Below are 23108 nucleotides of genomic sequence, written 5' to 3'. Positions count from 1 at the left end.
AAAAAAAGAGAAAGTGGGAGTTGTTGGAATGAGAAAGTAATAAGAAATCTGTGGAACTAGTAAATAAATACTTGCTATGAAATATAGTGGCAGCTAAAATAAAAGAAACTCCTATGTCCAGAGGAATCTTACATCCTGGTTCATTTTTTATTTTAAAAGAAATAAATCAGTTTTATATATTATTCCTTTAAAATAAAATAAACCAATAGATTACTCATTTTTTTTTTTTTCTTCTTCCTCATTCCAACAGCTCTCACTTTCTCTTTTTCGTACAAGTCCCTTCCTCCCCCAACTAATTCTCCCTGCTCGCACTTTTCTTCATAACACCCCCCCTATCCCCTCCTTATGTTTTTTTAAATATTTCACTCCCACCACTTCTGCCTTTCCCCTGCTCGTTCTCCCCTCCATTCCATTACAATGGGGTCAGTAGTCATCCAAGCAAAACTCACAAATGATAGACACAATAAAACCTTAAAAAGTGATCATGATCCAGATTGTCTTCTCTTTTTGACTTCTGCAGACGGGACGACGGTGACAAGCAACATATGATTCCTTCTGATTAATGGTTATCTTTCTGGTGAACTTTCCCCATGTTAAGAATAACTTTCTTGCCCACTTGGCCATGTCTAATTATTCAGTCAAATGGGCACCAGAAACCGGAAGTCATAAAGAGCAGATAATTTTGACTATTACCTAAAAAATAATTAATGTAAAAGAGCTTGACTCTAGACCAGTGGTTCTCAACCTTTTTTTTACTCATGGACCCCTTTTCCCTTCTTTTTATCTTGGTGGACCCCTTCATAACTATTGGTCATAAGACAATCTTCTATTTTTTTTATTTTTTTTTATTTTGAGGTTTTAATAATCAAAGAAATATATAATCAAGCTTTATTTTTAAATGAAAACTAATTTAATGCAAATAAAGTATTCTACAACAACTACAATAATAATGATAAGTCTTATTATGTTTTGCCTGTGGACCCCCAGAAATATTTCATGGATCCCTAGGGTCCATGTGGACCCCGGCTGAGAACTCCTGCTCTAGATTATTCTTAATATAGCGTCTGGGTCTATTCTCTTACTAAGGGTGAATTTTATGGGAAAGGGGAGGGGGTATTCTCTTAGTTACAGTCCAATTCCATATGTACCATGCATATATGATTGGGACAATTAATCAGAATCAGAAAAAAAAATCGGAATTTTTTTTTGGGGGGGGGGGGGCATCGGTATCAGAAACCGAAAAATTTTAGCCTAATTTCCGATTCCAAAGACGATTCTTTTAGTTTTTATTGTTATTGCTTACTATTAGTAATTAGATAAATATTAGTAATTAGATAACATAATAGATTGTTTATTGATTTTTAAACTACCAGTAAAATTAAAATTTACAGAAGATTATAACAAATTTAGCTAATTAATGACACAAAAAAAAAAAAAAAAAAAAAAATGACCCGGTGAAGATGGCACAGGTAAAATGGTACGATTGGATAAAAAGGAAAAAAAATGGCACAAGTGAAAATATAGATGAAAATTTCAGGGTGTTAATCAACATATTGGATAAAATGCATAAAGAAAAAAGATTAAGTTTGTCAAATTAAAAACAAAATTATACCTATGTTTAAAAGTAGCTGTGGACTCTCTGCTAAATTCACCTCCCCCCCCCTCACACACACACACACACACACACACACACACACACACAAAGAATTTTTACTTTTTTAGGCGATTAGGCTATTTTAGAATTGAAATTGGTAATTGTATCAGACTCTAATTATAAAAATTTGAGATATTTGAAAAAAAAAATGCCATTGTGGGAATATTTTAGTTTCTTTGAGGACGAAGTAGTTTTCACAAGAAAATCTGGTGCAGTCAGCAGACTTTGGCACAATTGTTTCTATTGGTGATGGTTTATGCAAAATATTACAATAACCTTGCATTTATATCATTAAGGACACATGTACAGCATCTATAGTGTTGGTACGTTTAACGGATTCGAAATCAGGAATTGAAATATGTCGGAACTTTTTAGGATATCAGAAAAAATATTCAGCCTGATTTCTGATTCCAAAAACGATTCTTTTAATTTAACATTTTAAACTTAATTTTCTATTGCTGGTATTAATTATGAACTGAAAAATTTTTTAATTTTAAACTATTAGTAAAAATGAAAATTTGTAATTCATAACAAATTTAGATAAAAATGACGCAAGTGAAAATATAGATGAAAATCTCAGTGACTTTTTTTTTATAAGGGAATCACCAGTTATCAAGGCCTAGACGCCACTCGAGGATAAGAGTTAAAGAGTGTACAGTGGTCAAAAGGACAATATCATAGTAATCGTTAGAAGTGTAAATTTGGAAAATTGAATTACTTAAGGGGAACGGCTCATCAAGAACTTGTTTACATTGGACTTGAAGATGGCCATATTATAGTCAGCTGGAAAGCAGGGAAATGGAAGACAGTTCCACAGGTGTGCATTTCTAAAAAAGAAGCTTTGTTCATGGAATTTACGTTTAGGTTTAGGCACAGATTAAGAGTGGGGGAAATTATTGATAGTGTTTTCAACCAGACAAGTGTTTCTTGTGAATGTTTGGCGAGCGGGGACCATAGATTGGAGCTCAGACGACCACCTGCCATGAAAATAACGATAAAACAGAGAGACTCGCAACATCTCTTCTGTGAGAAAGAGGTTGCAGGGAAGAGAAAAGGGCATCCCCCACTAGACTACGAAGTCTATTCTGAACCCTGTCAAGGCAGGATAAGGTCTTCCTAGCAGATCATGCCCAGATGTGGCAGCAATACTCCATCCTTCGATGTACCTGACTCTTATATAGGTAATAGCATCAGCAGGTAGATATCTACTGGATCGATAGAAGAATCCTACCATTTTTCCAGCGACCTTGGCAATGGATTTGATATATATGTGTTCTATTTTAGATCAGGAGTAAAGATCAAGACTAGAAGCTTATCAAAACATGGAGCCTCTCCAAGACGAGAGCCATTCATTTCAATTGATGCCAGATGGGGATCAGAACGTTGATAATGTAAATATAGAAGCTTGGTTTTAGATGCATTAAAAGTAACCAGCCACTTTTTTCCCCATTGTACCACATGCTCAAGATCGGAGGAGAGAGAATCAGAGAGAACATGGTCGTTTACGGCCTTTGATGTTTTGTCAATGGTAGTGTCATCAGCAAAAATGTCTACAAATGATCTAAGGATGTGATTTAGAAGATCATTAATGTAAATCAGGAAGAGAGTTGGGCCTAGGATGGAACCCTGAGGGACTCTAGCATTAATACTATAAGCTTCTGATTTCTGCCTATCAACCACTATTATGAACCTATCAGAAAGAAAAGATTTAATAATTGAAAAGACATTTCCAGCTATACTATAACTGGAGATCTTTATGCCATACCTATCAAAGGCCTTTGATATATCAAGAGCAATTGCTCTAAAAAGGAAGCCTTTGTCGAGAGTTTCGCAAATCCTATGAGAAATAACCATAAGCACATCCGCTCTAGATCTAGCAGAACAGACACCATATTGCATGTCACTAAGATTATTTTTGCTGAGGTGGTTGACTACTTCTCTATTTAACACAGATTCAAGTAAGTTACTCATGACGCACAGGAGACTTATTGGTCTGTACTGAGAGGGAGATGATCGATCACCTGAATTCTTAAATACAGAGCATACTGATGAGATTTGCTAGGATGTTGGGAAGCAATTCTCCCTAAGACAATACTTAAACAGCTTTTTAAGCATGGGAGCAAGTTGTGGTTGAAGTTATTTTAGCACTATAATTGGAATACCGTCAGGGCCAGTTGCTTTACTGGAATCAAGGTTTTTGATTAGCTTGGCAACATCATGCACAGATATTTGTATGTCGCATAGTGTATTTTCTGATACAGGAGGAAATATGGTTGGTTGGCAGCCTTGGTCACATAAGGTAGAATTAGCTGCAAAGTTCTTGGCAAAGAGTTTGGCTTTGTCTGATGCTGACGAGATTATCTCCGGTCCATTGATGATAGCTGGGATAGAGCACACGCTTCTGTTCAGGATCCTGTTTGCTATTTACCAAAACTGGTGGGAATCATGCCACTGCTTAGTCACTTTGGATTTGATGGACTGAGCATACAACTCTCTTGCAATCTTCATTACTCTTTTACAGTGGTTACTGGCAGCCCTGAAAACGGTTTTAGTCTCAGTACATGTGTCACATTGGAAGCAATGGAAAAAGTGATTTCTGTGCGCAATGGCAGCAGTACATTCCGGAGAGAACCAAGGCTGGCTGCCAGGTTTTCGCAGAATTTTTTTGAGGTTATAAAACGGTCTATACCTACAATTAACCATTCCATCAGGTCTGATATTATAGAAGACACATCCTTTTTAAACATGGAACACAGAGGTAGATCTGATATAAATGAACAGAAGCTATCCCAGTCAGTCTTAGAGTATCGATATACTGTATGATGGAGAGGTACGTCTGAGGACTTATTACATATCTTTTTTATTTTAATTGATACAGCAGAGTGGTTGGAAGATCCCAGTGGAGAAAGAACAGAAAATGAACATAGCTCATGGCAAGTTGTGAGGAAAAGATCCAAGAGACTTGCATACTGACCGTCAGTATTGGGCACACAGGTGGGTTCACGAACAATCTGAGTGAGGTCATGAGCAATGGAGAAATCGTGACTTGTTTGAGTGGGTTAACTATTCCATATTGTGAACATTGAAGTCTCCACATAGGTGAATGTTAACTGAAGTATGAGCAGATAGGATGTGGTCAATTTTCTCTGATATGCTCTTAAAGATAGTAATTCCACTGTTGTGGAGGCTGTCGTAGCCCCGACGCACACGCGTCGAATCTACTCCGAAACAAAATAATCGTGCGCTGCCTCAACAGTAAAACCTAGTTGCGCGCACGTGAATGTATAAACATCGTTTCAGCTGCGCGTACATTTTCTTCACCCACCCACGCAAATTCGGTGTTCCTTAAACGAAATTTCAGTTATTCGTGTGGACGTCAGTTAAGGCATCTTACGTCATAAGAAAGTTATTCTTTTCATCCAATCGGATTACAAGGAAAACAAATTTAAAAAAATGTTTTTTCTGAATGCCTCCCTGGAGCCGGTCAGACAAGTATAAAAACGGCATTTTTCGCCCACATCGGGATCGACCTTTCGAACACCATGGCATAAACATCAACATCAACATCGACCCGTCCGCGTTTGGATGTTAAACATGCGTGCACCACGACATTTAATTCCTCCACATGGACATGGACTTGCAACCCTAATGGACTTTGCATTTTTTCCCCCTTTTCTATCTCTCCGCTAAGTAAGCGGTGGACTTTTAATTCTTCGTAAAAAGACTGGTTATTTCTAACCAAGAACTCTTACTTTTCCACTTTTTACAGCATTCACTTAATTCAGTCGAAGGACTTTTCTTGATTATTTCAATACATAAAAAAAGCATTCAATTACCTATCATATATAGATGTTTTCATACCTCAGTTGAGGAACTGTTTTTTTTTATTACATGGAAAAACATTGATATATCTCAGTCACAGAAAAAGACTTTCGACCAAGAAGAAACTTTCGTATCTTCTCTTTTCTTTTACAATCTTTTATACAAAAATAAATTTTGTATTTAATTTATCCATTCGTCTCAGTCATCCTTGCTTGCTTATTTCAACCCCATTTTACACTCCCTGATCACTGATTTTATTACTACTCATTTTGAATTTGCGGGATTAACTTCGACACCATCGTTAGTCCCGCAACAGGGCAAATATAAATGCAGTTGTGTGAGCAAGTGCAACCCAGAAGCACATATAGGGTAATTTAGGATCTTCTCTGGAAAGCCATCTTTAATGTAGGCACATATTCCATGCCCATGGCGATCTTGGACTTTATCAAAATATTGGATAAAATACATGAAAGAAAAAAGATTAAGTTTGTCAAATTAAAAAAAAAATTATGTCTAAAAGTTTATTAAAACCTTGGATACTATACATAAAAGGACAATATTAAGAAATCTTTTTTAAATTAATAAAAGAAAATATCTACACTACCAAATATACCTGCGCTTTGTGCAGGACTTTGCTGTATGCTTGGGTACTCGTATAAATAGTTTTTTATTTTTTGTTTTTACTTTTCTTTAAATAGTTATTTTGTTTTAATACTTATCATGAAAAAAAAAACTGATGAAAATTTTTATTATCTACATTTCTATAAATTTATGTCTATCATAAGTTTTGTCACAATTTTTTCATAAATTATGTATGAAAGATTTTTTTATTAACATTTCATGTGTTATCAAAAAAAAAAAAAATCTAAACATTCATATAAAAAAATTTCTAGTGCATTTTTATTTTGCCCTCATCCAAGTATTTTCGATGGACATATTTTAAACATTTAGAAAATTAGTTATAGAAATGTAAATTATGAAAGTTTAAATTACTTTTTTTAAATGAGATATTTCCATATTAATATATTTTAGATATAAAATATAATATTTATAGAAATGCAAATAATAAAAGTTTTTTTTTTTTATTGTTTCATGATAAAACAAGAAGTGGTTTCGTATTTTGTTTCATGCTTAGTGATTTCCGTTCCATATTTAGGAAACCGAGTCCACTTCCGGCGTCTTAACTCTGAGTACTGAATTTGAACTTAACCGTGCATATATCTAAATCCAGCTGTTTCTTCTCTATTTTCTTTTTTCTCTTGCTTTCGATTCTCGGGTATGACCCCCCCCCAAAAAAAAAAAACTTACAAAATGACGGACTCATGTTCGTGTTCAGGAAAGACATAACCAGACACGTGGTCATCAAAGACATAAAAGCTAGGATATGAAATATTCGTTAGCTTTACATTTTTTTTTTAAAACTTTTTTCAGACATCCAAAAATGTTTGGCATCTGTGAACAAAGAACTGGTATCTGGCATTGATTCCCAATTTACCACGAGTATTTCAGATACACCAAAACTTTCAAGAGATAACGACGATGCTGATAGAACTGATACTCAAAGTTCAAAAGTCAAGTAAATATATTTGTTTATTTTTTAACATTATTATTGTTGTTGTTGTTGTTGTTGGTGGTGGTGTTGTTGTTATTATTATTTTTATTGGCAGCTCACAAGGAGCTTTTACACAGGTTACCAAAAATCTCATTGAATACAGCCTGTGGTGTTCCCTGGAAGCTGAATGACAACAAGTCTCCCCACATTTTCCAGTACTCTCCATTGATTTATCGTTGGCAGTGGCCATTGGTCTTTACTGAAATTTGAATGGCAATAAGCCTCCCCATGGTCCCAGTTCTCTTCATACTTATGCAATATAGGTCTGGTCAGTGCTCACTCCTCAGTCTTTCCTTCCTCCTTGACTACTTGGCTATTTGGTTTCACTTTTTTTTGGGGGGGGGCAGTGATGTGGTAATTGGGGATGGGGTTAGAGAACTTATAGGTATGCAGCTTCAGTGTTCTTGGTTCCATGTAGCGCTTTATGTTTTGTCTCTGCTGCAATTTGTCTGGTGTACGCTTTTAGTTCGTCCGTGTTAGTCTCCACATTTAAGGGGTTTCATGATTGTTGTTCGTTGTATTTTTCCAGTCATTCCTCTGATTCCAATTTCTTCCATTCTTTTTTCACAGTTTTTCAGGATTGTTCCTAGTGCTCCTTCTTGTGATTGTCATTTTCAAGTACTGTTGCCAGCTTATGTTTGTACCACGTGTCTGTGCGTTTGAGATGTAGTTGATATATATAGAGCTACTGCTATACCCTCCCCTGCTTTGTCAAGTGAATAGTATATACGCTCAGAGATTACAGTTAGGATGTCTGCTGTGGAACAGGCTTGCCTAAATCCATATTGTTGGTCGGTCAGAAGTTTAGCATCTGTAAGGCGTTGGACTAGAGTTTAGTTAATTATGGACTCAAATATTTTGGCAAAAAGTGGGAGGAGGCTAATGGGGCAGTAATTTACTGGGTCAGTTCTTTCGCCAGAATTCTTGAAAACTGGTACCACAGAAGCAGTTTTCCAGCAGGCAGGAGAACAAGATTCATTAAGGCATTTGTTGTAAAGTTTGGAGAGAACTGGAGCTACTTCAGCAGAGCACTTTTTTAATAGCACAACCAGGATGATATCAGGTCCACATGCTTTGGAAGTGTTAAGAGTTTTTATGGTAGCATGCACCTGAGAAGGGGTGATTTTCAGATCATTTAGTGTGGCATTTGTCCGCAAAGGAAAGTCAGGGAGGGGGTGATTAGCAGGGTCCAGTGTGGAGTTGGAGGCAAACCGACTGGCAAGCATGTTATCCTTCTCATTTGCTGAGCAAACAACCTCATGACTGTTGGATAGTGGGTGAATTGTTGATTTCCCACTATTTACTACACTGTTGTAGATTTTCCAGAAGTCACGGGTTCCTAATTTCTGTGCTTCGATGCGTTTTTTGGTGGTTTCAGTAAATTCTCTCTTAGCTGTCGCTATTTCTTTCTTATAGTTATTTCTGGCTTCTATATACTTCTGTCTGTTTGAACTGGACTTATGTCGGTTAAATCTGCGGTACGCATGCTGCCTTTGCGCAATGGCAGTTGCACAGGTAGAAGTAAGCCATTGGGGAGAGTGGGGCTTGCTATAAAATTTCCTCGTGGGAACGTGTGCTTCAATTGCTGTTTTGAACCATTCAGTGGTCTCTTTTGCGCACTGTTCAGCAGGAAGTGAAAAGATATTGCACCATGGGGCGTCTGTCCCTGATAAGATCCCTGATGGCTTCCCAGTCAGCCTTTTTATAAATTTTGGGGTTGTTCCTAGTGCTCCTACTATTATAGGTATTATTTTGATTTTTTTCATCTTCCATATTCCTTTCAGCTCTCTGGCTAGCTCTGTGTATTTTCTCTGTTTCTCCTTTTCTTTGATATTCACCCTGCGGTCAACTGGAACAGCAAAATCTAAGATTTGACAGGATTTTTCTTTCATGTTAATTATTATGATATCTGGTCTTCTTGCTTGGATGGGTTTATCAAGTTGAATGTCCATGTCCCATAGGATTTTGTGATTCTCGTTTTCAAGTACTGTTGTCAGCTTATGTTTGTACCACTTGTCTGTGCATTTGAGATGTAGTTGTTTGCATAATTCCCAGTGTACTGCCCTTTCCACTTGGTCGTGTCTGTTCTTGTATTCTTTTTTGGGTCAGTTTGCTGCATTCACTTACTATATGGTTTATCGTTTTGTCTCGTTGTCCACAGAGTCTGCATTTACTGTTTTCTTGTGTTTTATCGATCTTTGCTTTGATGTGGTTGGTTCTTATCAAGTTATCTTGTGCTGCGGTTATTAGGGATTCAGTTTCTGGGCTTATGTGTCCTTTTCGCATCCATGTCCAAGTGTTTTCGTTATTCTCGTCTTTTGTCATCCTTATGAATCTTCCATGTAATTGTTTTTCTTCCCATTTTTCTTTTCTAATCTTATCCTTTATCTCTGTTTTCTGTTTTATCGATTTTCTCAGTGTTTCTTGCTGCCATGATTATCCTTTCCGTGTTTTGCATTATGTATTTTTCAAATTCATTTTCTGTGTCATGTGCACAGTCTTCTATACAAACTAACCCTCACTCGCCTTCTTTTCTTTTCACATAGAGTCGGTCAACATCGTCCTTTGGATGTAGTGAATTGTGCATGGTCATGAGTTTCTTGGTCTTCTGATCGAGGTGTCTTGGTTCTTCTTTGGTACATCCTATGAACGGTCCTGAGTATTTTATTAGTGATACTGCCCATGTATTTATACCTTTTATTAAGTTTCTGCTATATAATTTAGTTTCCAGATGTTTTCTTGTTCTCCTGAGGTATTTCTTTCCAATTCTCACTCACTAGGAGTTTTCACATAGGCCATCATCAAAGATTTATCTCCGTCAACAACCTGTGGTGTTCTCTGGAGTTTTGGTGACAACAAGTCTTCTCAAATTTCCAGTACTCTCCACCTCTTTCGAGAACCTTTGCAAATGAATTTGCATCATCACAGCAGCCATTTACCATTGATTTCTCACTGGCAGCAACCATTGGCCTTCACTGAAATTTAGGTGGCAATAAGCCTCCCAAAGTTTTCAGTCCTTTTCACGTTCATCTAATCATCGAGGTCTGATAAGTGCTTTCTCTTCTCATCTTCTCGATTTTCCATCCACTTTGACTCTTAATTATTTGGTGTGGTGCTAGTTAATGCTGACACTACAATTTTTTTTTTTTGAAGTAGGGAGAGGGTAATTTACAATTATACTGTTTCAGTTTTCTTGATTCCATGTGGTGTTTCTCTATTTTTTGTTTTATTTCTGTTGCAGTTTCTATATGTGCCCGGTTAATGTTTGTAGTTCCAGCATTCAAGAGTTTTCCTTAATATTTTAACTGCTTTTATTATTGTTATCCGTTGTATCTTCTCAACCGTCCTCCTGATTCCCATTCTTTTTTCAAAGTTTTTCGGGATTATTCCTAGTGCTCCTACTATTATTGGTGTTATCTTGACTTTCTTCATCGTCCATATCTCTTTTACCTCTCTAAAATCCAGTCGCTTGCATAGTTCCTGCCTTCCCTGCTTTACTGTTTTGTCTCTTTGTCCACAGAGTCTGCATTTGTTGTTTTCTTATGTCTTGTCGATCTTTGCTTTGATATAGTTGGTTCTAATTGTGTTATTTTGTGCAGCTGTTATTAGGGATTCAGTTTCTCTGTTTAGGCGATCTTTTCATAGCCATGTCCATGTGTTTTTATGAGTCTCATCTTTTTTCATCTTTATCAATTGGCCATGTAACTGTTTCTCTTCACATTTTTCTTTCCTCGTCTTATCCCTTGCCTCTCTGTTCTCTAACTTGTTCGTTTTTACAGTGTCTCTTGCTGTGGTGATTAGCCTTTCTATGTTCTGTGTTATGTATTTTTCATTTTTTTTTTGTGTCATTCACACAGTCTTCTACACAAATCAATTCTCTTCCTCGATCTTTCCTTTTCATGTAGAATCGGTCAACATCATCCTTTAGGTGTAGTACATTGTGCATGGTCATGAGTTTCCTGATCTTCTGGGAGCAATCCTCTTTTTAGTGTCTTTTTGTATCAATGTGCTTCTACCTGTGGTCATCCATTCTGGCATGTCTGCTTCATGGATTCATCTTTTCATGTAGCGTCATGAATTTTTTTAAATCAGTATGCATGCATTCCATCATGACCTGGTGCTCTTCAGTTTGCCATTTTCCTTAGGGTTGTCTTGAGGATTTCTTTGCTGATTTTATTCTCTGTCTCTTCTTCAATTTCATGTTTTTTAGCCATTCAGCATTTCTATTGTTACCTTGTCACTCTTCCCATATCTTGCTCCAGTAGAGTTCTGTTTCTGACGGGTTTGGTTTTCCTCTGTTTACATATTTATGGAAAATTATTACTATTATTATCATTCGATGCCTCCGTTCAGTTGCGAAAGACAAAGGTTACCCCCTGTAGGGGGAGCTGTGCATGTAAGTGTGAGGCAAGGGTTGCACAATCCCCAACCACTGTTTGGGTCCAGTGGCAAGGAGAAGTCCAGGATAACTGGAAACAATGCAGAGATAAGCGGAGAGCACATACAGCACCTGGAAGTCCCAAATAGTCAGCCATTTGGTAATGACCAGGTTCAACGTTGCTTAACTTCAGTGACCCAGTGGGAAACGGTGTATTAACGTGATTTTGCCATATGATATTATTATTATTATTATTATTATTAGTAGTAGTAGTAGTAGTAGTAGTAGTAGTTGTATTATTATTATTATTATAATTATTATTATTATTAAACATGGGCAATTACTGAATTCAATGCACATATTATTCTGTTTTGAGTTGTGAGATTTTAATTTTAGGAGAGAAGAGAAATGTTGTTCTAAACAAGATGGCAGTATCAACCCTAACCCTAAACCTAAACCTAAACCTAAACCTCATTATAGCAAAAATATTGCAATATTCTGCTAAGATCCTATGTGATTCTTTTTTCGTATTCACCCCGAATAAGGCACATTGCCTCTAAAACATAAGGGGCAGTCTCAGTGGGGAGTTAAGCAGCAATACGTTTGTTCACATTACATTAAAATTTTTGCATGTTACTACAGTCAGGGAAGCAGAAAACAGGCAGGGAATTCCCAAGTTTAGCAGTTTCAGGAATCCGGCCGGGTGACCACACCCAAATGAAATTGTCTTTGGTCAATGGAATGGGGTAACCCTTCTATATTGAGACAATTTTTATTTTAAGTTAAATTGTTATTAGTCAATGGAGGGGGAAATCTTTCTATACTAAGACAATTTTTATTTTTGCACACTACCAGAGTGTTCCCTTTTTGGAGGAGCTGGTTCTCACTCACATTAAACACGACCTTGTGTCACATTCGAGGGTAACTACAATGAAAGGGCGACATTTTGCTGCTTGTCATGTTCATTGGGGATATTTACGTCGATGGGGGGTGCCACCACTATGTGTTCATTCAAAGTAAATTCTTTTAACGTACTTGTAGAACAAGCACAGGGATACTACATTGCAGTGATGGGACAGGAGTTGGAGCTTAGCTGACCGTGCAGGAATTATTCGATTGCAGACTCTTTTTTAGACCTTGTCTAATAGAGAAAGACCAGTGGTTGATTCACCAGCCGAGATGTGGCAACAATATTCCATACATGAGGGAATGGTAGATTCATGGAGACATAGGATACTGGTAGGTTTCTCGTATGGTAGAGGGAGCTCATCTTCTTTACAGCAGCCTTAGCAATACCTTCTATGTATTTGTTCCAATTTATGATGAACTAACATGGTTGCCTGGCATTGTCCTGGTGTTTGGAGGTGCATGTTCAGCAAACAAACAAAAAAAAGTGATAGTAGGCAGACAGGCAGACTCGAACCCGTAATGCGAAGGAGGAGAAGAACTTGAAAAAAAAAAAAATGACATCTTTGCTGTTGCGTCCTTTGCCAAACCGGAAGCGGAGAAGGTTTAAATTAAGGCTAGTCAATCAAAAAGAGGGGATGACTTTCGAAAATATAGGCGAAAAAAGCAACCCCTACTCATAGAAAAGTGCACAGTTAAGAGTAAAGGAATTAATGTTTCTAGCCAATTTTTCAATATTTGTTGTCTGAAGGATTGAGCTTCAAAACAATACCAGTCTCGTGAAAATTTGTTGCCTCTGTTGAAAGTTTTATGCAGACATACAAACATACATACATACATTTAAACAGACGGGTGAGATTTATGTAATTGATTAACAACAAAAATGATGTAGGATTACCTCCCCTTCCCACATACACATCCACACATACATCACCATAAGGCACTTATTTAATCATGATAGACGTCACTAATATCAGGACATACAAAGAGATCTTTCTTTGCTTCTTTGTCTCATCTAATATGTGCACTTAACCTGTGCCCAAAATCCAAGGTATGTAAGACACAGTCTCTCAACTTCTTCACACACACTTTTTTCAGACTTTATGCATACAATCAAACTGTTAGTGAACTTTTTTGTGTCTCCATTAAATAAATTTTATTTCAAACATACTGGCTTCATTCTATTTCTTTGTTTAATATATTTACTTTAATGAAAAAATATAAACTGTGTCAATCGCTTTATTGCAGATTAGTAAAATATCAATATTTCACTAAATATATGTCACAAAAAAATTAAATTGTGTCATTGAAAGACTGCTTTAAGGTTAGTTATTTCCCAAAATTTTATTCAAATTCATGCGATATTTACGAAGTAATGACATTTTATTTTTTATCAAGGAATTTATACTGTCCATCGCTTTATTGCAGATCTTTCACAATGCCCCCCCCCCCAAAAAAAACGGGTGATTGAAAGTTATCGAAAAGCATAGGGTTGTTGTTGGACTCGCAGAAGGATTATCCATCAAAGATTTATCCGTTAGGCTAGAACCTTGGCTTCATTCCTGAACAACCCTGACATCAAATTCAAAAAGGATAAGGGCACCAGTAAAAACCTTTCAGATCATGATATTTAGGAAATTTGTAGTGAAGTCAACCGAAACATAATCAGCAGCAGTGCTTCCATTTTTGAAAGAGCTGGAATTGCTCTAAGATCCAGGCAGGCCCGATGTAATATGTTGAATGAGATGGCAAGGAACATCAAACCTCTTCCAAGACCTCCATTGAACAAACAACATAGGGAAAAACGAATGGCTTGGGCACAGAATTACATGAAAATGGATTTCCAATGTGTCCTATTTACGGATGAGGTCAGTGATACACGTACAGTCCGAATGGATGGGCCAAAGTTTGAAACCTGAATGGAACTCCGATCCCTTACAAAGTTCATTGACAACAAAGAGGTGAAGACATCATGTTTTGGGCAGGAATCATTGAGGATAAGTTGGCTAGACTATTCTGAGTGCCAGGAGGTGTAGAGCTTACCAGCAATGCATACACGGCCTTTTTGTTGCCATGGCTAGATGACCTACTATTGCCACGTCGCTTTCAGATGATTTTCATGCATGACAATACACTATCCCATTCTGCTAGGATGACTGCAGCCTTCCTTGAATCTATGGGCTTCGTTGGAGAACCCCTCATGACCTAGCCTCCGTGTTCTCCAAACCTTAACCCATTGAAAATTTCTGGTCAATATTGAAAAGAGGGGTTTATGAGGGAGGAGAACAATTTACTTCAAAGGATTCCCTGTAGAGGAAAATAGTTGATGTGGTCAGAGCCATAACTCCTTTTCAGATCAAACAATTGACTTCCCCGGTGAACAAAAGGTTGCTTAAAGTTATTTTAAAAAAAATTGTGGATATGTCAATAAATAATTAATATATTTGAGGCTTAACACCTAGGATGTGCTTTTGTTTATTATTCTTTGACAGAAAAATATAATAAAAAATAAAGTTTTCATGATTATACATTATATTTTTGCCCTAAAACAATATTTTAAGAAACCTGCAAAAAAAACAAAAAACGATGGACAGTGGAAATTCCTTGATAAAGAATAAAATGTCATAACTTCATGAATATCACATGAATTCAAATAAAATTTTGATGATACAATTTTAATTTTAATTTAGTGAAATATTGATCTGCAATAAAGTGATTGACACGGTTTATATGGAGGGATACTGCCCAAGTATTCACAAAACTATAATTACCGCATAATATCTGATTTACTTAGGATTATAATACTAGTATTTTTATTATTACTGTAGCATACAAAGTAGTTATATCTGAATTTTCATAGTTCTTTTAAGAGTTCTATTAAAGGGAGATAATCCTGGAAGTTTATCATACTACCCCAAATATTAAGCAGTTGTGTGGTTCATTTTCGTTTTTGATATATATCATTCACAATTATTAATAAGAAAATAACAGATTTTTGTCTTAATTTTTAGAGCAATCCTCCTTCTCCCAAATTTTAAAACATTATTAGAACATCTAGGCTTGTTTTTATTTGATTGTCGATTTCATATGATTTACTGACATTTTAATTTTAAATTTAATTTTTGTGAAAAATACCAAGACATTTGGAAATCTTATTGCCATTCAAATTCCAGAGAAAACCAGGATAACAGTCCACAAATAAATAAATAAATAACTAAACGAATTAATCATCTGAAAGGATTCCAATGATAAAATAGTTTGTTTTTCCACAACAACTATGAAGATGAGGATAACAGTCTGCAAATAAATAAATAACTAAACAAATTAATCATCTCAAAGGATTCCAATAATAAAATAGTTTGTTTTTCCATCTGCTGCAATAAAATTCTTATCTGAAAAGAATTTTCTTTCAGGAAACTCCGTGATGAATATGTGAAATATGGAGGTCGACATCCAGGAGTATTGGAACAGATGCGAACCTTGGAGATTGAAGCAAAATTAAAAGGTAAAAAGATTCAAGTTTGTGTGATAAAAGAGAATTTTTATCAAATTTACTATAAACTAACAGGACTCATGCACCGGCATTGCCTGGTGGAAAGATGGTACAAAGATGGCACAAAACCAGGACAAATTTATTAAAAGTCTCCCATCCTCTAAAAAACAAATTAAACTATAATCATCTAGTGCATTATCATAGACTGAAGAAAGCAATAACTAAAGAATATTTTAATCAATCCTGAAACAATTGGTTCTGGTGTATTTGCAATGAAAGAGAAATCCTTATAGACTGAGGTAATTGCGTTTTCATTTTGTTTTGTTTTTATCAAGTGATGGATAAGTTAAGAAATGAAGCCTCACCCCACTAATAAAAAGCAATAAAAAAATAAAAAAAAGAAGTGTAACAAGTATATCAAAACAACGAAGTTTAGTATTTTAGTGTTTCATTATTAACTTAGAATAAAAATGAAAGTATTTCGTTTTATTTTGTTATTTATTTTCTTAAAACAGGAGTTGACCAGTAACGAATGGCGAAAGATGCCACATTTTTTGAGCTGAAAGAAAACAGGTTCTTAAATCAGTCTCTTCATGGAAGCCATGCAAACAGGATACTACCAATAATATAGAAAAAATCTAAGCAGAATTTTTCCTAGATGTTCTTTGTCTGTGTGTGTCACTCATTTCATTAAGTTAGAAAGTTAAGAAGTAAATAATTAGTTAATGGAACATAAGTAGTGTTAGGACGATTAATCGGAATTGGAAACTGGAAAAATCAGAACTGTTGGGGGTATTGGAATTGGAAAAAATTTTGCCTATTTTCTGATGCCAAACACGATTCTTTTAATTGGCTTTTTTATTTGATTTTTTTAAGCAAAATCTTTCATTGCTGGTAATAATAACAAAATAATAAATATTTATTGATTTTAAATTACCAATAAAAGTAAAATCTATAGATCATCCTCCACACGTGTATTTTTACGTTTGAGAAAATATCAGCACATTTAACATGTGTTTTTATGGTAATCAAGTAAACAACTAGTTAAGTATTAAGAGATTTATAAAGAATTGGAATCGGTAATTTAGTATGAAATTGGTAATTGTATCAGAACCGGAGAAAATATTGGAATCGTCCCATCGCTTAAGATAAGTCTCTCTCTCCGGAATCAATTCTCACCAGATTATAAAAATCTCACCATTTATAAAAACTCCCAGCGAACGTCTCCTTGTATCATTTTCTTCATGAAAAGAGGATTATTTTAATAACAACCACTATATGAAATAGTAATAATAAAAGTAACTGGCTATAACAGAAATGAAAAAAAAAAGAGACCCCATAAGCCTCACATATTGTAACATTTTAAACGTTAAAAAAAAGAGGTTGCACATGATATTTTATGTAAGCACACACTTGTACATATGCATTTTTGCTAATGAGCAGTCAAGAAACAAATCAACAAAACACAAAGTCTTTTTACATACATGCACGGTCGTTAATCTTCATTCTCCAATTGTCACTTTTCCGTATGTGTGCCATTGATTCCTCTGTGGTTGTTGAGCTTTTTAATGAAGCAAAAGCAAAAATTATTTACTGTTTCTGTACTTTGCCACCAACAGCAGAGCCCAACTTGCTCAAAACATACCAAGAGATGATTTCCGATTTCCTTGAATGGTGCAGGGATATGCAACAAGTATGTGTGAACCAAGTGCAGTTTATGATCGGTGCTAGTTTACAGATTTAGTGCCCCAAAATTAATATTTGCTACATATTAGGGACCCTACGTCTGTAGTGATTAAGTTAGCTAGTGTGAATTTTGCCAAGGGTCACACTGAGTACATGATAATCAAGATCTGTTTAACTAAAGATGAATCTACTCATGCATGGAAACACAATGGAGACTTATTGAGGTTTTAAAGGTTTTATTTAGAGAAAGGTTGTTTATGACAGGAGAGACTAATATCTACATTCTTATATAAAAGTCACTTTGTGTGTGTGTGCGTGTGTGTGTGAGTTCCTTCTTTGTAGGTTCTAAAATGGTGATCCTATCTTTTGCAAATTTCACACAAAAGTAATTTATATGTCTGGCAGTGTTCTTAGATGTGTTTTGTACAGAAATTCATCCGATAAGTAATCTTAAAAATAGTTTTTTCTCTCTTATAGATAAAAAAAAAAAGAAGAATTTTTACAGGGAAATATTTTATGTTACACTGGCAAGGGAGATAATAAAATCTCAGCAAATCATTTCTTCTTAAAAAAAAAAAACAGATTTATTGTCATCTGGAGATATAGCTCAGTGGTAGACCATTCGACTACAGATCGAATGATCTCTCACCATTTTATTTTAACTTTTTTCTTATTAATGAGTTCAATTGATGATAAAAGAAGAAGTACCATTTAAAATTGATGCAAATCATTTCTTTGTTTGCATATTTTAAAACTAAACATTAATAAAAATGACTTTTCCAGGGCATTCATCATTAAGCCCAAATATCAGCTGAGATGATATTGTAAACAAACACAGACGGAATTTGATGAACGACGTTATCATAAGTATTTTTTAAATATTTTTTTGTGAATTAGTCCACTAAGTAAATTATTCCTTGTAATATATAATTATCAATAGAGGATTGATTCTATAATAACACATACGCAATCTGTATAAATTAAAATATCATGTTTAAATGCATTGTATGACCAGGCAATGCCGGGCGTCCAGCTAAGTCTAATTCCAATTATTTCTTAACTAGTCTTTTATTTTTCTAACTTAGTCTTAAGATGGGCAACACATGGGCAGAGTTTCAAGGCAAGATTCTCTTAGATTCTCTCTGCATTGTCAGGCACATGTCACCTCCCTTGCTTCCTAACTCCAACTTAATAAACTCTATGTTCCCAAACACATGACGTCATCTCTATCTCATAGCATTGGACACCTGCATTTTTAGCATGTTTTGTTCTAGGAATCTAACCTTTGACCCCCCCCCCTCGCTTCAATCACGGCAGCTACAATTGGGTCTATTTCCGTTTGCCACCATGTACTATGTAACCCTCGACGAAATTCATATTAGTTAACATAATCTCCACTTAGTATAATAGTGTGTATAAAAGCATTTATTTTGTTATTGAAAAAATTACATATTTATTAACATCATGCAGTGATTCAGCTTTTCGTTTCTTTGGCATGATTGATTCTCAGCCACTGTTTTCTAGCATTTTAAAACCTCCTCCGCTTAACATTCACAGACAATACGAACTGGGACAAATACATTGAGGACCTTGCAGAGGCTGTTGCAAAGAAGGTGGGTTCCCTCTATCGTGCTAGAAGACTACTCACACCTAAGAGTATCCTGTACCACTATAAAGCCTCCATTCGCCCATGCATGGGCTACTGTTGCTACATCTGGATTGGTGCATCTACCACTAGTCTCTCTCTCTCTCTCTCTCTCTCTTGGATAGAGTCCAAAAAAGAGTTTCCAATCTAATAGGTCCCATTTTGTTGACTAAGCTCCAACCCCTGTCCCATCGCCAGTTGCATTCCTGTGTCTGTTTTATAAGTATTTTGATGGAATGTGTTCTGATGAACTCATCGCACTTGTGCCCACTTGGCATAGATATCCTAGACAAACCTGTTTAAAATCTCACCCCTTCACTGTTGAAGTCTCCAAATGCCAGAAAGCTTTCTACTCTAATAGTTTTTCCCTTGAACAGCTAAACTTTGGAATTCCCTTCCTGCTACCTGCTACCTGCTTCCCTGACTGTACTTATTATGCAGAAGTTTAAATGTAACATAAAGCAACATCTTGTTCACCTTCCTTACACATGGTCTCAAATACTAGCACCTTATGCTCAAGTGGCAATATGCCTTGTTAGGGGTGAACAAAAGTAAAAAAAAAAAAAAAAATTACAGAGAGGATGGATGTTTGATCAAAGAGAGATCAAGTTGAATAAAACAATCGGGATTAACATTCCTTTTGCTTTGCTTAACTCAGTGCTGTAGGCGTTAAATATTGTTATTGTTGCTACATCTGAGCTGCTCAGAGCACTTTTTCTTGCCCTGACAGTATTCAAAACCAGCTTCAAAATCTAGTAGACAATGTCCTTTTCTCCTCCTTGCAGCCTCTTTCTCACAGAAGAGACGTTGTGAGTCTATCTCTGCTCTATCGTTATTTTTATGGCAAGTGCTCGACTGAGCTGCAACCTATGGTTTCCCTCTGCAAAACTTTGACAACAAACATTCGTCTAACTACAACCATTGTCATAAATTTCCTCCACTCTGTATCTGTGTCTAAATCTAAACGCAAATTCCGTAAACAGAGTTTCTTACCTAGAACTACCCACCTGTGGAACCCTGCACTGCAGGCCTGCTTTCCAACTAATTACAGCATGGTTGTCTTCAAGTCCAATGTAAACAAGTTCTTGTTGAGTCGTCCCCCTAAATAATCAAATTTTACCCAATTTCCACCACTACTGATCATTTTGCTGTTGTCTCACTGACCACAATGCACTCATTAATCCTTATCCTCAAGTGGCCTTCAGGCCTTGATAAGTGATGTAAAAGAACAAACGAGATTTGTACAATTTTAAAAAAAAATGTTTTTTCCATTACAGATAACAAAAAGGAAATGCAAAAAATGTTATTGAAAACTGATGGAGTTTGTCAGGAATCAAGGAAAACTCAAATGCCGCCCAAGTGGACTCATAGAAACAGAAACGAATCAAGTAATTTGCATTTGGTTTTTTTATTTCCATATAAAGAAATACAATTAATTATGTTTTGTAATTCTGTTGTTTGAGAATAGATAAATTTTGTCACCCTAAAGAAAACAACACTACAGCTTTATTTTAAAACTTTTATTGAAAAAAATCAATTCAGGTAACTTGATTATTTATGTAGTAGAGCTGACATCTATTCAATGTAGCCGCCTTCAGCCTCAATCACCGCCTCGATACAGGTCCAGAACTGGGAGTATGCCTTTTCCACAATCACCGGCAGGACTTCAGTGAATACTCAGCGAATACTCATGAATACTGAGTTGATGGCAGCGATCAGGCTGGCTTTGGTGTTGTGGGAGGTCATGTTGGTGATGTTCTCGACGTATGACCAAACGAAGTGGTCTAGCAGGTTCAGGTTGAAGAAGAGGAAAGCCAGTTGTAGTGTTATATACCTATGACCGTGTATATACTGTACCACATTAATGTATGTGTGTATATACATTTGTGATGTATTTGTGTCACAGAGGGGTTCTATATATGTGTATACATGGCACTACTAAATGTCTGTTGTGTTCTTATCATAAACGGACCATATGTATATATGTAACGTTGTGTTTGTTGTGAACGGACTGCTGTCCTCGGATCCTTAATGTCTATTGTAGCCCGTGACTCATCTCATCTAGTGGAGTTGGTACGTGCGTGTCAGCAGAACATATAACAACATATACATAATGACATACTTGTTCTGCTATTGTTTCTTCTGAGAGGTTCCTCAACCGCCCTTTGGGGAGCTGGAATCTGTTAGAAGAAACACTCAAAACAAGAACCCAAGATGATATAAGAGTTTATGCATTTATTTCACTCCCAGGTATTCCTCATCAACTTTCTTGGCTAGGGGTGGTTCTTCTGCATCTCCATTCTGAGACTTGTTCCCTCATGGGAAGACTCATTTTTAGCCCACCTGTCTGTCTTGGTGTCCCATTATCCAACTTAATGATGCTTGTGCAAACTGGAACATGTGACATGTGACACGTCACCTCCAGTCACCTGCTCGGATACTTTCCGGTGCAAACTGAGCTGTCCCAGAGTTTGACAACCTATCAATACATGACGATTCAAATCTCATCATTATATAGGTAGATAATTAGATAGATAGATAGATAGATAGATAGATAGATAGATAGACATATAACAGATGATTTACTGCTTCTGCCCAACCACTTTCTAACAGTAACACTCCTGAAGCCAAGCCTAGATTTCTTTGGACTTCTGGACTGGCGCCAGGTCCTGCTGCCACACCCAGAGTCTGTCAGCGCCCACCTCATTGTACCAGGAGATCACCACACTCTTCAGCACATCCAGGTACACTTTCGTGTTGTTCAATCCGACTTGAAGATGTGAGGTGACACGATGTGGCCTTCACTTGAAACCACACCAAAGACCATAACCGTGGCTGGAAACTTTGTTTTCATAACCCGGGGCACGTCCCTGTTATTTGTGGCAATCCAGCAATACATTTTGAGGGTGCTGGCAATGGTCCTGTTTCATAACTTGGATCAGTAGAGAGCACAAGTTGTACAGTGGCACATCTCCAATCTCGCTCGTTGAACATTGTGCCACTTTCAGACGTGATAAAAGGTTTCTATCACTCTTGGGATTTGTAAACAACTGGCCAACTAGTAACTGCAACAAAACAAGAAAACCGGTTTTCATCAAACGGAAATGGAATTATGTTGTCTTTTCTAGGGCGACAATTTTATCGTTGTACCCTGTAGTTTTGTAAATTCAACTTTGGTGATGCAGAGGAATGGGTGACTCGAAGTAGGCAGCAAACAGTGTCAGATAAGAAATTCACATTATCTTTTTTATTATGGAGTACTGTTGCCACATCTGGGCAGGAGCTGCTTACACCACCTTATCAAAACAATCTAGTAGACGATGCCCTTTCCTCTTCCCTGAAACCTCTTTCCCACAGAAGAGATGTTGCAAGCCTGTCTCTGCTTTATCGTTATTTTCATGACAAGTATTCGTCTGAGCTCCAATCTATGGTCCTCCCCTGTCAAACTTTCATGAAAAACACTCATCTAGTTGAAAAAACTATCAATAATTTTTCCCACTCTTTATCTGTGCTTAAAACTAAACAGAGATTCCATGGACAAAGTATCTTTCTTAGAACTGCACACCTGTGGGACTCTGTTCCGTTTGCTATGGTCATCTTCAAGTCCAACATAAACAAATTCTTGATGAACCTCTCCCCTGTAATAATCCAATTTACCAAATTTCCATTATTAACGATTACTACGATATTATCCAATTGACTTCCATACACTCAATAATTCTTATCCTCAAGTGGTGACTCCTTTGCAAAAAAAAAAAAAAAACATAATAAAGCTTAACCAATAAATAATATTCTTGAAAAAATTTTGTGATTTTCACTTGTGCCTTATACTGTATAAGCACCCAGAATACTGTTAGATAATTCATTAATGTAGAATATTAGTAACTCATTATATTTACCTGGTGTTGCCTG

The 23108-nt window shown here is 36.2% G+C and overlaps 1 protein-coding gene across 7 annotated transcripts in view; it reads left to right on the top strand.

Annotated features, from left to right (window-relative positions):
- LOC145280013 (uncharacterized) overlaps window positions 1–23108 on the top strand; it is a 183187-nt gene that overhangs the window by 32944 nt on the left and 127135 nt on the right. For 6 of the 7 annotated variants that reach the window (XM_080131649.1, XM_080131648.1, XM_080131646.1 and 3 more), the window contains 3 exons: window positions 6908–7052; window positions 15786–15877; window positions 20474–20584. In XM_080131649.1, coding sequence (XP_079987775.1) covers window positions 6908–7052; window positions 15786–15877; window positions 20474–20584 — 348 coding nt within the window. The remainder of the gene's footprint in view (window positions 1–6907; window positions 7053–15785; window positions 15878–20473; window positions 20585–23108) is intronic. The other variant, XM_080131651.1, reaches the window with a different exon arrangement.

This window comes from Euprymna scolopes, chromosome 7 (assembly GCF_053919585.1).
Source record: "Euprymna scolopes isolate OS-2025 chromosome 7, ASM5391958v1, whole genome shotgun sequence".
NCBI classification, from domain to species: Eukaryota; Metazoa; Mollusca; class Cephalopoda; order Sepiida; family Sepiolidae; genus Euprymna; species Euprymna scolopes.
This window is presented reverse-complemented; position numbering and strand designations above follow the sequence as displayed.